The sequence below is a fragment of the Podarcis cretensis genome (assembly GCF_951804945.1).
Source record: "Podarcis cretensis genome assembly, chromosome: 5".
Classification (NCBI taxonomy): Eukaryota; Metazoa; Chordata; class Lepidosauria; order Squamata; family Lacertidae; genus Podarcis; species Podarcis cretensis.
In genome coordinates this window covers 20,150,248-20,166,000 of record NC_137174.1, presented here as the reverse complement: position 1 = coordinate 20,166,000, position 15,753 = coordinate 20,150,248, and the positions used below count along the sequence as shown (strand labels likewise).

Sequence of the window (15,753 nt, the reverse complement as noted above, 5' to 3'; positions counted from 1 at the left end):
TCGACCACATGGCTCTCCACACCCCCTCCCTTCACTGGGTCTGGGAGTTTCATCCGTTTCCTTAGAAGAGTATCTCTCCCCTCCAGACTAGATTTGAGTCCCAAGTAGGCTGTTCCTTTCCAGCTCCTACTACTCCTGGCTCAACCTCTGCCTCCCAGTCTATTCCTCCTACAGGACACCATACTCTGTCCTTCACAATAGGCTCAGAGTGGAAGTTGTTTTTCCCAGAGCCAACTCTTTCTCCCATTCACTCTTTATACCTCAGCCTGTCTCCCTACCTGTCTCCCAACCTCACCAACCCACTTCAACCAACCCTCTCAAACTAACGTCTCTCCAAAACCTCTCCTTTTAAACTCTCCCTCCTGGAACCATGGCTGCCATTCATTAACAATTTGCAGGCAGGGAAATAAAAAGAAAAAAACAAAAAACACTTGTTGATCCAACCTGTCCAGCAAAAGCAACCTTTTTGACACACAAAACCTGGCCCATTTTTTGTTTTATAAAAGAAGAGAAGGAAGGCAAACCAGAAGCAAGTGTTGAATGGTTTCTTTAAATATAAGGCTCATTATTGTTTCCCAAGATGTGTATGTCTTTAAGGGCCAGAGCAAATAACATGACCTAGTTTTACAGCTGTGAAGCAGTTTAGCAGGTTCTGTTAATGTTTATTAAGCTGTTGTGTTAAGCTGTTGTTAATTAAACACGTAGCTCTCTCAATACCCTGGTGGATGAGTCATGCATATTGATATACTGTAATTTAGTGTAAAAGGAGTTTTTGTTTTTGTTATTAAAACCTAGCAAAAGTCACTTTTGCGTTTCTTGAAATGTGTGGTCTACCCAGCACGCCTTCTGCAGCGCAGCTAATCTGCAAAATAGCCAACAGCAAGAGGGGTCAAGCACTGGGCACTGGAAAAGGCAAGAAAAATAAAAATGGAAAAATAAAAATGGAAAATAAATAAAGAAATAAAAATAAAAATGGGAAAGACAATAAGCACATTACGGATGGGGACTCAGTGAGTGTGCAAACTCCAGAAAGGCGAATGAGTGGTGCTGATTTTGTGTGAATGAGGTGCGTATGACACTACTGCACCACCACGGGCAGGTCAGCTGGTAGCGCATGGGACTCTTAATCTGAGGGTCGTGGGTCCAAGCTCCACGCTGGGCAAAAGATTCCTGCTCTGCGGGGGGGGGGGGGTAGATGATCATCAGGGTTCCTTCCAATTGTACGATTCTACGATCCCCCCTCTTGTCTCGCTTGTCACTGTGCTGAATTGTGGCACAATGGGTCAGTGCCCTGTTAACCAGAAGTCGAGCCCACGCAGAGGCGGCTTTCGGCGGGATTCCAGCACTGCAGGCGGGGTTGGACTAGATGACCCTTGGGGACCTCTTCCAACTCTCCAGTTGTGCGAATTGCCGCCAGCAGTTTGCTACAAAGACTCGCACTCGCGGTTGCCCGAGAGAAGGAAAGCAGCAGGCAGCAGCGAGTCCCGCGGATCCCTCCTAATCCAACCCGCCTCCTCCCCAAATGCAAATACGGCGCCGTCGCCACGCCCCTCCGGAGCGCTTCTTGGGGCTGCTCGCAAGAGGCGGCGGGAACAGATCCCATCGCCGAAGAGATGAGGAGGGTGGCGGGCTCGATGGACTCCCAGGGCGAGCCCCGCGCCGATTACTTCCGACGCTCCAACCTGTTCGTAATGGTGGCGATCTTGGCCGGCCTGATCTACCACGGGGTGAGCGCAGCCTCCCTGGAGGCTCCCGGGGCACCTGGTGCGGGGAAGCGCGGGGCGCCACGGCTCCAAAGGGCACCCTGGGGGGGGGGACGTGCGGGGATCATAGTCATAGTTGTTTCTGTCTCTCCCCCCACTCAAAGGTTTTTGGGAGCTGAATCCCTGATTGGAGTCCAGTATAAATATGTTTTCCACCGTAGTGCACTTTTAGTGCATTTCATGAAGACAGCCTGCTTTAATGCATAGCACACACTGTACTGGTGAGGTTTATTCTGGAAGTACATTATAATTGTGATTTATTTTTTTAGGGGGATCTAGACCGAGATCTCATCAGCTGTGGGCTTTCTTGCCTAAGTCCAGTGTTTCTTTTTTTAAAAAAATATAATATTTATTAAGGTTTCAAATAAGACAGATAAACAAAAAGACAGAAAAAAACACACAAAACAAGTATACTTTCAATCCTTATTTTCTTATACCTTATTTCCCACGACTTCCTCTCGCCTCCCCTTCTTGTATTCCAATTCCAAATGTTAGTTCAACAAGTTCTTATCCCCAGTTTTTACCTTATTTCATTGTTATATCAGTCCTTCTTCTTAAACCCTTTTTCCAAGGTCGACCCAGATTCCCTTCCACGAATTTCCCAATTTTATATTAATACCAAACCAAAAAAACAAAATAAGCAATATCAAAAAACAATATTTATACAGCCTTTGGATTCATCAAACCCCACCCTCCCTTTCCCGATTTCGATCCCCAAACCAATGTCCATCAGTCCATACGCTATCAGCCTGGCGATCTCACATCAGAGGCTTTTAAGTCTCTCTCAGTTCCTCTTTGCCGGTTCTTTGGATAGTCCTTTATATTAAACCCCGAATCTCGGAGGAGCGCACTCCCAAAAAAGTCCATATTTCTTCCGGCCAGACCTCCATGTTTGGAAAAATTCATGAATTTAAATGTCCCAAGCACTCGAACTTCCATCTTAATCAAATTTGTAATCCATAAGTCTTCAGGTCTCCATCTAGATAAGTCTCTCCATTCTTCTTTCTCCAATTCAAGCCAAATCTTCATCGTCCAGTTCTTATTTTCCTTTGTGACCTTCCTGCCAGGCCTCTGGCCTTCCTTAGCCTTCTGCAACATTATAACTCCTCCTTCCTTTCCCTCCAGATCCTCATGTTTCTCTTCCACTTGTTCCACTTTCTCAAATTTGTCAAGTTTCTTTCCCTGCTCAGCTGCAAAATCTTTTGTTTCCGCCACAGGGGCTTTTGGTTCAAAGACAAAGACTTGAGTCAAGTCCCTTCCATTTCCACTAAAGTTGTTTACTGTTTCATTCAGTCCCATGACCCCTGTAGCCAAAATATTACTTTGTTCTTGAAGCTTTCCCAAGAGATAAAAAGTCTTGTTCAACTCAGTGAGTATTTTTCCACTTCCAGCCATTCTTGCAGTGTCCCAAAACCCCCTCTAGAGGGATTGTGGATATTTACTATCCTTCTAGTTCCAGTCCCAAAATCAAAATAGCTTATTTTTCGACAGTTTATAACCAAAATGTAACAAATCCAACTGGCAAAGGCAGCAAAAACAATGTTACTTTGTAATCCCCAACTTTGACAGCTAATTTTGACAGCTGTCAAAGTCTTCTATATCTTTCCAACAGGCTCTCTCGCTGATCACTCCCGGGTCCCGGGGGGTTGCACAGCTCTCAAAATCCACTCTTATCCTCCAGCAAAATTACTTATACTGTCCAATCGTGAAATTAATAACTTTGTTCAGTTACAATAAAAGATATTCTCTCAACCTTAGTTATTTAGTCCTTGCTTTAAGTTGTCTACAAAACGGGGAGACGGACTTCCTTTTTGTATCTTCCCCGGTCGTACCAAATTCAAAGAAAAAATTTCCTTTTTAAGTCCAATTTCTGTATTACTCACGGGTTGTTGCTTTTTAGTCCGAATGTTCTCAGGAAAAAGTCAGCGCTCTCCGTCCATGGCATGCGGCTTCACTCAGCAGGGGAAGCAGAGGACTCTCAGCACCGCGCCGCTCCCGTCCCCCGTTCTGAAGCCTTTAAAAAGGCTCCTTCGCAGGTCGGGGGGTGCAAATGGTGCCCGCCGAGTCACCAGGTCCACAGGCTTCCACGCCTGTGGTTTTTAAGGGTCCCCGCGTCGCCGGCGCGGCAGAACCCGATCCCTACTGAGCCGATTCCCTCCGGAGCTCGGAGGGAATCCGCCATTAGACGTTGGCGCTAACCCGGAAGTCCCTAAGTCCAGTGTTTCAGGGTCCTCCACACCCTGCATTGTAAAATGCAAGGGTCAGAACCTTTTTCAGCCGTGGGCTGGTGGGCTGGACTATTTTTTTTGGGGGGGGGATGAACAAATTATTCCCACAAATAACCCAGAGATGCATTTTAAATAAAAGCACACATTCTACTCATGTAAAAACACCAGGCAGGCCCCACAAATAACCCAGAGATGTATTTTAAATAAAAGGACACATTCTACTCATGTAAAAACACACTGATTCCTGGACTGTCTGTGAGTCAGATTGAGAAGGCGATTGGGCTAGATCTGGCCCACGGGCCTTAGGTTGCCTACCGCTGGTCAAATGGCTGCTAATTTCTGGATTGTGCCACATTGTATTGATGTCCCCGAATTTCATATATTATGTATGGATACTGGGGGATAAACACAAAAGTTGTGAATTCTGATGTTGCGGGATGATGTTGACACGTATATACAGTGGTACCTCAGGTTACACATGCTTCAGGTTAAATACGCCTCAGGTTACAGACTCCGCTAACCCAGAAATATTACCTCGGGTTAAGAACTTTGCTTCAGGATGAGAACAGAAATTGTGCTCCGGTGGTGCAGCAGCAGCAGCGGGGGGCCCCATTAGCTATAGTGGTGCTTCAGGTTAAGAACGGACCTCCGGAACAAATTAAGTACGTAACCAGAGGTACCACTGTATGCCGCTTAGGAATTTGGAATATTAAGTGGTATAGCTGAAGTAAATAAAACAATACCTCCTGTATGCTTACTTAAATGTATCTCTCTTTCTCCCCTCCCCCTCCTCACACCTCAGTTGGCAGTCTTTTCACCCTCAACAATCCCCTATGACCTTCTGGGACCATTAGGCACCTTCACTAAATATTTGGTGGAAAACCATAAAACTCTTCTCGATATAGGGTAAGCTGAATTCTCATCTTCTACTTGTTTACATTCCTTCTGCTCACCCAACAGTGGGGATTTTGGGGGTGGGTGGGAGGGTGAGTATAATATACAGCCATATGTATGTGTTTCTCCTTGCATATTGGGAGGGACAAGTGAAATGTAAGAGCAAGCTACAGTCAAGCAATGTATTTTGAGATTAGAGAGTCATAGATTATAGAGTCATAGAATTGTAGAGTTTCTAACAATGGACCCAGGGCCTCATTCTTTTCTCTTCCTTCCTTTTTAATTGTAAAAACCAGTCCGACACATGCGTGAAGGGTGGATCGGGACAGGCTGTCTAGCCTTTGTTCCTCTTCCTCTGGTAGTTTTCCAGCCCATAATTATCTCCCCTGAGCACTTTTGTCACCTGGGTTAAAGCATAGCTGTCAACTTACAGATTTGAAAATAAGGGACCAGCATGAGACTTCCAGGTTGGCGCCATCGACTAATGGCGGATTCCCTCCGAGCTCCGGAGGGAATCAGCTCCGCAGGATCGGGTCCTCTCCGCGACGGCGACGCGGGGACCCTTAAAAATCACAGGCACGGAGCCTGTGAGCGTGGTGACTCGGCGGGCACCACTTGCGCCCCCCCAAACTGCGAAAGAGCCTTTTTAAAGGCTCCGGAACAGGGATGGGGTACGGCGCGCTGCTGTGAGTAGACTGCTCCTTCTGCGGAGCGAAGCCACAAGCCATTGTCAGAGAGGCGCTGACCTTTTCCTTGGAACATTCGGACTTAAAGTAAGAACCCGTGAGTTATTAGGGAATTTGAAATTTAAAGAAATTTTGCTGAATTAGGCACGAGCGGGGAAGGGTCAAAAAGGAAGTCGCCCCCCCCCCTTTGTAAATATTTTAAAGCAAAGAGTTTGCTATTTAAGGTCGAGAAAATCTCTTCTTTTTTCTAAAAGTGTTTAACCTTCATGGTTTGACGTTAAAAGAATCTTACCGGAGGATAAAAGTAACTTTGGGAGCGAAAGTTTTACCCCCCCCCCGAACCCGGGGGTGTTCCGCGAGACAGCCTGTGGAGGAAATATCGAAGAACTTGACAGCTGTCAAATTAGCTGTCAAAAAGAAAGGAAAGGGGAACTTTGTTTCTGCCGCTTTTGTTGGACACATTGGTTGCAATTTCTTGATACAAAGTAATTTGTTTACTTGATTTAAACGGAAAGGCATTAAAGAACTAAAAATCCCCCTGGTGGGGGGTAGAGACATTACAAGAATGGCTGAAGGAAGTGAAACTCATACTGAACTTAACAGAATACTTGTTCTCTTGGGAAAGTTACAAGACCAAACCGATGTTTTGACTACAAGTGTGAACACTTTGGCCTTGACATTAAATAACATTGTGGAAGCTGATAAAGATTTGAAGCAAGAAGTTTTAACTGAACAGTTAGGGAAATTTGAGAGCCTTGAGATTGAGAGCCTTGAGATTGTGGAGAAAGAGACACATGATGTCGAAGAAAAGTAGGGAGAAGTTGCAACCTTGCGGAGGTCAAAGGAGAGTTACAATTTGGGGACTGATATGAAGGCAATAAAGGAGAATAAAAGTTTGAAGTGGAAAGTTTGGTTTAAGGTGGAAGCTGTAAAATTGAGAGATCTCCTTAGGTGGAGGTCTGAAGACCTAAGGATTACAAATTTAATCAATTTGGAAGTTGGAGTTTGGGGAGCTTTTGGACTTGGGAGGAAGATGAAGCCAGATTTGGAGTACCCCACAAGCGTCAATCTTAAGGGATTCAACATCAAGGTCTGTCAAAGAGGCCAGCAGAAAGGAACTGAGGGGGACTTGAGAGCCTCGGATGTAAGATCCCCAGGCTAAGCAGTATATTAGACTGATGAACACTTGTTGGGGACTAAAACCGGGAAGGGGGGGGGGATAGAGTTTGGTAATCCAAAGGGTATATAAGCATAATCTATTTTGTTTTGACTGCTTGGTTATTTATATGGAAGTTGGGAGGGCCATGGATGGGAAAATCCGGTCGACTTAAGAAGTATGTTCAAGAATAAGTAAAGATGTATAAATATTGATGTTTAGATAAGTTAAAATTGATCTTTAGAGTGGTTGAAATGAAATGAAAATAAGGCTGGCAAAAGTAAATTGAGGAAATGGAAAAAATTTAAAATAAGATTTGCAAAGATAAATTGAGGAAATGGAGAGAGAGGTAAAATAAAATTACAGATTATTAAGTTAAGGTTGAGAAATAAGCAACAGGGACTTGCTGGGTTAACAATGTGAATTGGAATACAAGAAGGGGAGGTGCGAGGAGGTCGATGAAAGAAGTTGTATGAAAATAAGCATTTGAAATCTTTTTGTGTTTTTAACTGTTTTCTTTTAAGTTTTTGTTTTTGTAGTTTTGTTATCTTTTTTGTGTCTATTTTTGTTGTGTTTGTTATGGAAAATGCCAATAAATATTCATTTAAAAAGAAAGAAAGAAAGAAAGAAAGAAAGAAAGAAAGAAAGAAAGAAAATAAGGGACCAGCAGCCTCGAAAATAAGGGATCAGCAGCCAAAATAAGGGATTTTGGCTTGGCTTATACAGAAATCCCACACTCATGGAGCCATGCTGCTTTGGCTGCGAATGACTGTGTTTTGCAGGGGGTTGGACTAGATGATCCTAAGGGTCTACAATTCCCACCAAAGAAGAGCGGCAGACAAAACTGATGAACGACGTCGAGATGGCAAAGCTTACAGGCAGAATTAGAAACCAGGAAGAGGACCTCTTTAATAAAGAATGGGGAAAGTTTATAATTTATTTGAAAAGCTATTGTAAAGAGTTACATACATTGGTAAGATTGACCGAAAACTTGTAGTAAAAATTTGAACTATGGATGGACAAATTATTTATAAAAATAGAGTTATGAAAGGGATGCAGAGGGGCAAATCAATGCCCTGGCTGGAGGGTATGCTAAGCAGCACGTTGGGGCTGCCGTCGTCCTGGGGCGAGGAGTTCCATTGGCCGTTCCCCACCTGAGAGAGAGGGAGGGAGGGAGGGAGGGAGAGAGACTCTTGCCCATGCCGCCCGTGAGCCCGGCATGAGGCGGTGGCGGCGCAGTGGCGGCGGCTGAAGTGCCGCCCTTCTGTGTCCCTCCCCATCCCCTCCTCTTCCTCCTCCCTCAGGCCGCCTCCTCAGCCACCACTGCCGCCTCCGGCTTCCCCTGGCAGCGTGGCAGAAGTCTCGCAAGAGGGGCTGCCTGCCCGCCCGCCGCCACCCGTCTCCTCACAATGTGCCCCTGAGGGGGAAAAGGGAGAGACGAAGACACGGCAGCTCGTGCGCTCGCTCTCTCAAGGCAGAGGACCCCGAGCCGCTGCTTCCCTCCCAAGCCGGGTGAGCATGAAACCCGGGAAATTTAAGGGACATCATCAATAAGGGACAGCAGCGGGACACAGCGCTGGGATAAGGGAGTTTCCCACCAAATAAGGGACGGTTGACAGCTATGGGTTAAAGAGCAGTTCCATACATGCCTTACTCCACTCAGACAGTGTAGTGTTTCTGGTCCGGTTTAGGCTATGCATTGTGGGATGTAAACACAGGAGCAGTCAATGACAACATTCCTAGAGTGTACATGTTAGAACATGGGGAGGGATGTCTGTCCAGCAAGCAGGTAAACTTCCTGGGGACGGACTTCCTCCGCATGTGACCAGAGGTGGGTGTGGCCTCACCTGTGCAGGTAATGATAAAAGCACAGGGCAGGCAGCCATATCTCTCTTGCCTCTCTCTCTGCCATTTTCCTTCAATGAGGAAACATCTAAGGATGCTCTCTTGGCTCCCAGCCAAGAGAGGAGATAAGGACTATCTTGCTACAAGATAGATTCTAAGTGTATGTAACCTTTTTAAAGCTGTATGCCTTCTGGGATCATATTGTGAACAGAACGTGAGTAAACTCTTTTATACTTTTATAAAGACTGTGTTGTGTCTTGTATTTTAAGAGGGAACAAAAGGGGAAATTACCAGAGTAATTATTATAGAGGTTCTAGCGAACCTGTGCAAGCGTTACCATTGCGAACTTAAAGGGAAATGTCATAAACTCTGCTGATACTTTGGGAACTTGTTAGCACAAGTTGGATAAGGATATAATTAGTCAATATATCCTCTCCTGCACCCCAGAACATTCCCACATGCATAGCTTGTTATTAGAAATATGCGCATTAATGTAAAGGGCAGGGCAGAATGATTGCCTGCTTTTTGAAAACCCCATTCCTGCACCTGAACCTCATTTAGCATGCAAGTAGTACAGAGGGAGCCATACAATAAGACAAGCTGATCTTTGGTACCCCTTCAGATGCAGTGGCATGAGAGGCAGATAGAGCCTATGGCAGAGCCTGTTGTGTGTTTCTCTTGCACAAGCCATGCTTACCGAAATGAACAGGCATTGCACAAAGCATATTTGTGTTGCTTCAGTGAACTCCTGTCCATTTCACAAGGGCTTGCATGAGAAATATCAGGGTTGTGTCCCCTGTTAATTAGCTGGTGATTGGGAATGTGTTTGGCTTTCCCCCTGGGAATACCTAAATGTTTTGGGCTAACCCTTATCTTGCTTTAATTTACGCCAGTTACAAATGGTGTTATTTTCCTTCCTTTCAGATATTTAATTATCTGGTTAATCCACATCGGGGAAGCATTATATGCCCTCAAGCTATGCAAGTAAGCTATTTTTATTTTATTTTGGGTCTCTCTTCTACCTCCACCTCCCTCTGCCCTCTCCTAAACAGCAGATAGCGTGGCAAAGCTGCGTCTGGGCTTGTGAGCTGGTTTTCTGGGTACGGATATGGGGTGTTGTGGTAAATGCATGAGCACTCCCTCTCGCTGCCTAAAGTGGTATGGAAGTGACACACAGGTTTTTCACATCCTATCTGCAAGAATTGGGTCTAAAGTAAATTCTGTCAAGGACTGACTTCGGAGCTGTCGTTGAATTTGCTTTTTAAAAAGCAACCAGTGCTTTCCAACATTGAACCAATGAGGTGTGCTGTGCATTGGAACCCAACTCAGCTGTGGCAGGTGAACTTACCCTGACCCTTTTGTCAGGTTTCTTAAAAAATAATAATAAAGGCACTGGTACTAGTTTACAAAGCCTTATGAGGACCAGGATACCTAAAAGGCTGCCTTGCACCTTATATATACAACTGATGGTTGCATTCTGCAGAAGAGGGCCTCTTGCAGATACCATCTCATCAGGAGATCTGCTCTGTATAATGCGGGAACTGGACCTTAAATGTTGGTGGCACCTATCCCTGAGAACTCTGTCTATTGTCTTTTAGGCACCTCTTAAAGACCTTCCTCTTCTAAGAAGCCTTTTAAACAGAATTTTATCCTGGCCTTTATCTGCATTGTGTTTATATATGCCTTTATTGTTGATGATTTTGTATTGTTAATTGCTTCGGGATGTATAAATGAAGTAAGCAAAATAAAAGAACATAAAAGAAGCACAAGGAACCAGTGACTGTGTAATTAGGCTGGTCTGTGTGAGTGCCAGCAGAGGAGTAACAATATGATGGTTCTGCAAGTTCTAAATCCCAGATATATGCACTTGGATTCAAAACCCTGTTTGGAGGTTATTTGGAACTAGTGACTGCATTGCTGATATCTTTCCTTCATTGGTGTATCACATGCCACCCTGGAAAGTTCCCTGAAGGCTTCTGGTGAGGGAGCAGGGGTGTGGATGACAGCCCAACTTCAGTTTCTGCCCAGCCTCCAAGCAGCTGAGGGCAAAATAGACATCTATCTATTTAACTTGGATTTTAAGTAATACATGCAGAAATGTCAGGCTTTGTCTGTCTGTCTCTTCACTGCAGGATGAAAGGCATCACAGACCCTTCAACTCAGCGTTTGTGGTTGGTTCAAACATTTTTCTTTGGAATGGGATCTCTCTACTTATTGTTGACTTACAACCCCCAGAAGAAAAGCCGGTGAAGGATTCAGCCAGAAGAGAAGGTTCCAACACATTTTAGCTTTGGGGTATATTTTTCAGGGAGAGGGATGGGTGTATTCCTAAATATTTTCTGTGCGTTCAGAAGTGTGGCAATCTTCTCTTTCACATCTTTCTCTTTCCGACGTCTCCTTTGCAGGTTTTGCAGCTGTGGGCAAAGCGAGGAAACTAGCTTGTGACAATGGGGGATGGAGCCTTTCTTTTTAGATCAAGGAAATAAAGCCAGTTCTTAATGGTCAGGACCAAAATGCCAACACTCACAAGATATCTGCATAGGACCAATTTAAAATAGGGGTGACAAACAGAGCAAGCACAGAGCAACCTATAGCCTCTACTTCTCAGGTCTAACAGTAGCCTTATTCATAAACTGAGCTGTATAGAAGTGTGGTGAGGCATCTTCCTTTGGGCCCAACTTGCACCTGTCTGTTGCTCCCCTGGTTTTGCCTGCATCCATGGCTGGATTGCCCTCTATAAGTGATTGTATGGATAGTCCCCTTCATTTATGAGCCTCTTTCTCCCCTCCCCCACCACCCTTTTTACAGGTAAGGATTGCAGATTAAGCAGGTCTGTGAGCACTGATCTCTACATGCAGCCACACTGTGTCCAGGGTGTAGCTGTGACTGGGAGGCAAGGTGGCATTTTCATTCTCTGTCATTTGCACCATAAACCAAGAAGGCTAATGCTACTCCATTAGTACTTTTAGCTGTGCGTAATAATAATAATAATAATAATAATAATAATAATAATAATAATAATAATAATTACTACTATTTAAAAATATTGAGCAACAGTACAGATTATCCTTGCTGGGCATCCAGTTTTAGCAGGTGGCTTGGTTAACTTTTCTTCCCCTTTCTTGAGAAATAAACCTCTTCTATTTCTCACCCACCTTCCCACCCAGAGTTTAAAGGGGTTTATCCGCAGTAAATGTGGTCAGCATTGCGTCCTGAACATCATGCAATCTTTCTCCACAAACTCTGCCACCACCCCTCTGATTTATAATGGTCTACCAGCAGGTTTTGCTCTTATGTTTTCTTGCTGCTCTCTTAACAACCTGCATGCATTGCAAAGCACTTTAGTTAATAACTGTGGCACTGAACTCTTGGGCATGGCACAAGCTTTTCTTGAAATGCAAAAGGCTGTGAGAGAGAAAGCTGTGACCACATAAGAACTGCAGTCAAGACCAAGAAACCCCACTGGGGCAGTTTTCTTTCTCAGAGATCCAACGTGCTGTTAAAAGGTAGTTTTATATAACATCCCTTAAATTCTTTAGGGGAGATGCCCCCCCCAAGAAATACATCAAAGCAGATCTACTAGTTTCAGATGAGTGGGTGTATAATTCATAGATGTGTTGGCCAACGTGTTTAGTATCTACATGTTTAGTACCTACATCTTATGCAGTGCCACCACCCAGATCTGAGAAAGGAAAATTACTGGTGCAGTTTTTCCCTGGCATGGCATTGCTTGGCAGGGTGAAGTGGTTTACAAGATTTTACCCTCTCTAGAGAGACTTTTCACTAGTATAAGCTCAGGGGCAGAACTAGGGTGAGAAGCAAAGGGCACCAGCACAGAGCTTGAATAAACCCCTCCACCCCACCAACATTTTAGCATTTTGTATTAGTGCAGTGGATTTTTACTGTAGTGCATGCCATTGTTATGTTGGTGCAGGAGACAGGTCCGCTGATTCTGTGCCTGAGCAAATATATAAAGGTTGGGACTCTCTGCCACATTAGACCATAGTTTTTGCCTTTGGTTTGGACTTTTAATTCTCTTGATGATTTCTGCTGAAGTGCCCTATAATGTCTTTCAAACTCTGTATCTCATTTGGATTTATTTTTAGGCAGCTCTTAAGAACACTGCTGCTCATAGTTTTAGCTCAGCATTTTGCCTTTGTGCTTGAACACCCTGCATATTCCATCATGCTTGTTGTATTAAGAATCACCTCTTTAACACATTACGTTTTACCTGGCTATTGTCTGGATGATTAAAGGTAGCTTCTGCTGTTCTTTATACTGTTAATACTCGAAGGGAAACATGGTGAGCTGTTTGACTGTTGCATCTTGTGATAAAAATGTGTCCTAAGATAGGGTGCTTAATTGGTATAATGCTGCATTTTGAGCTGATAATTTCCGAGAGTTGTCTCACTGCTGGCCTTGAATAAAGCTAATCATTCTTTCTAAAATATAATGTGTGCCCTGAAATTGTTACAAAGGATGGGGTGGTGGTGGTTTCACATCCTTAAAGCAGGGGTGCCAAAACACAAAGTATAGGGCCCCCTAAGGATTTCTAATGCAGCCTGGGTTTCCCCAACCACCTTCTAGGAAATTTTGAACAATAACCAGGCCTTAATAGGATGAAGGGGTTGACTCAACAATACAGTGGTACCTCGGTTTAAGTACTTAATTCGTTTCGGAGGTCCGTACTTAACCTGAAACTGTTCTTAACCTGAAGCACCACTTTAGCTAATGGGGCCTCCTGCTGTCGCCGCGCCGCCGGAGCACAATTTCTGTTCTCATCCTGAAGCAAAGTTCTTAACCTGAAGCAATATTTCTGGGTTAGTGGACTCTGTAACCTGAAGCGTATGTAACCCGAAGCATATGTAACCCGAGGTACCACTGTACCTGCTTTTGTGTGTCATCATATTGGGTTCTTTCCTCAGTTCCCTCTGTTTGCAGCAGGAATGCTAAGGAGTTGGTGAGGAAATGCACTTGGGCATCCCAGGAACACGGCCAGATAATTTGTACAAGTGTGCATGTGCATACATACAGAAACATGTTGTTCTTGCATTCACACTACAGATGTGTTAAGAGCAAATGGCTTGCCAAAGCAGGCACAACCATTTTGGATTACTCTCATTGTAGTGTCTGACTTGAGGCAGAATTTAACCCTTGCCCATCTGCCAAATTGGGAATTAGACATTCTCATCCCTGCCCTATAGAGTGGGTATAGACAGGTCTGCCCTGATCTCTCAAGCAAATCTCTCCCTTCCCCTAAGACTGCATTGATTTTTGACTAGGAGGAGGGGGGAGCTATTTGTGTGAGTGCATGTGTGACAGTGTAGGGTGGTCGCACCCACTTTTGTCCATACCCACCACTGGCATGTTGCCCCCAGAGGGTTGGCAAAGGGTGATGTGACAAAACTGTGCATTGCCCTTGCTGGAGAATATGCAGGAATCTATCTTTGCTTGCAACTGGCCTGAGAACATATTGTCCACATCGGAATGCCCAGTCAGTTTATATATGGAGTTTCACAGTCGCCCTGTAAAGGACAATCTCTCCTCAAGCCAACATTAAGCGTAAAAAAGATAAGAAAGGGTTAACACCACACACACCAGGCATTAAAAATAGCAGTAAAGATGTTTGGAAACCAGACTAAAGAAATATTTGAAAGTCCTCCGAAAAAATGTGGCTTGACTTGCCTGTGAAAAAGTGGGAGGGAAGAGGTCAAGATAGATAAACTTCTGGGAACGGAATGTCATAGTCTCTCAGCACCAGCACAGGAAAGTTATCGCCATCTTTTTCATCTGCCTGCAGGAATTCATTTCATACAAGGACATTTTGCAATATGCATATTAAAAGGTTTAATGTTATATGCAGGATGATACTTGGGCAAGCCATTTTGTTAGCTGGGGCAAAGGACATGCTTTGCGCATTTCCCCATTAGTTGCCCAAAATCAGATTAGGCTGGTCATTGAACTTTCAGCACTGGGGCAGAGTCCTCAACTGCACTCTAGGGCAGCAGAATAGCATAGGGAGTGCAGGGCAGAAAACACGGCAGACATTTTGGGCCTCTTTCCACCCCTCAGAATTTGTCGCCTGAGGCAGCTGCCTCACAGAAGGGTAGGAAGCCCTGGGAGCAGGCAGTTTATAGCTTCTAATGTTCTGACAGATCCAAGCCTTGATGAGCTTCCAGTCCAGAGGGGGAAGGGATGACGATGGGAAGAGGGATGGTAACTAGGGGAATGGGCGTCCTTTCTGGAGGGAGAACACGGAACTCCTCAGCAGCTCCTGGCATGCCAGTTTTTTCCCCCAGGGCCGTCCACATGATAATGAGCTGAAGGGACTCGCCTATGGAGGTGTCCCCTCTCATTTTGCCCACTAGGAAAGAGATCTTGTCATTTCTCAATACTGTAGAAGACAAGGCACTGGCAACTGTTCCCATCCACGTGCTCCTCTATCTTTCACCGTGCCCCACCCCCGGGAACTGCTTGTCACGCCAGTTGAGGAGGCGGGTGACAGGAGAACTTCCTGCTGTACCTGTTCTAATTGGCACAAAATTTCCATGTAGACATGGATACACATTAAGCCAAAAATTGAGGAGGCCAAGTGCACGTAGGGCCTTTTCAGTCTCCTCCCTCCAACGGCAGATAGATTCAAAGGCCATTCAGGAACGCCAGAGGATACCGTATTGTCTCGAATATAAGCTGCACCTTAAAAATTAGAGGGGGGGGGGGCGGAGAAAAAAAGAAATACCCGAACTGTTGCATTCCTGGCTGCATACTGGGGGCGCTCTCTCCCTTCCCGGCCTTGGGGGAGAGGATGGGGGACTACGCATGGGGCGGGTGCTGCTTTGCCGTGTTCCTGGTGCTGTTTGCCCCACGCTCCGAGCTGCATACTATAAGGTTGCGAATATGAGCCGCACTTCAACTTTTCACGGTCAGAATTTGGGGGAAAAGTGAGGCTTATATTCAGACCAATACGGTAATTCTAGACTTGCATTCCATGAGGTGTGTGGAACTGTAGGCAAATATAGGCTCCCCACCCATACACAGTGGTACCTCTGGTTACGAACTGAACTTAATTCGTTCTGTAGGTCCATTCTCAACCCAAAACCGTTCTTAACCTGAGGCATGCTTTCGCTAATGGGACCTCCCGCTGCTGCCGGCATGCGACTTCCACTCATATCCTGGGGCAA

General features: G+C 45.0%; 2 protein-coding genes and 1 long non-coding RNA gene across 3 annotated transcripts in view; 2 read left to right on the top strand and 1 right to left on the bottom strand.

Moving 5' to 3' along the window:
• LOC307216582 (uncharacterized protein) overlaps positions 1–15,753 on the top strand; it is a 115,995-nt gene that overhangs the window by 50,424 nt on the left and 49,818 nt on the right. The window lies entirely within an intron of this gene.
• Positions 1,557–10,854, top strand: LOC307216583 (transmembrane protein 254-like). The gene is made up of 4 exons (XM_079977045.1): positions 1,557–1,727; positions 4,794–4,897; positions 9,497–9,556; positions 10,705–10,854. The coding sequence occupies exons 1-4, from the start codon at positions 1,614–1,616 to the stop codon at positions 10,820–10,822; spliced, it is 396 nt and encodes a 131-aa protein (XP_079833171.1). The 5' UTR covers positions 1,557–1,613; the 3' UTR covers positions 10,823–10,854.
• Positions 12,490–15,753, bottom strand: part of LOC307216594 — a 37,374-nt gene continuing 34,110 nt past the window's right edge. Inside the window, exon 2 of the long non-coding RNA XR_013839186.1 lies at positions 12,490–13,152. This is a non-coding gene — a long non-coding RNA (uncharacterized lncRNA). The remainder of the gene's footprint in view (positions 13,153–15,753) is intronic.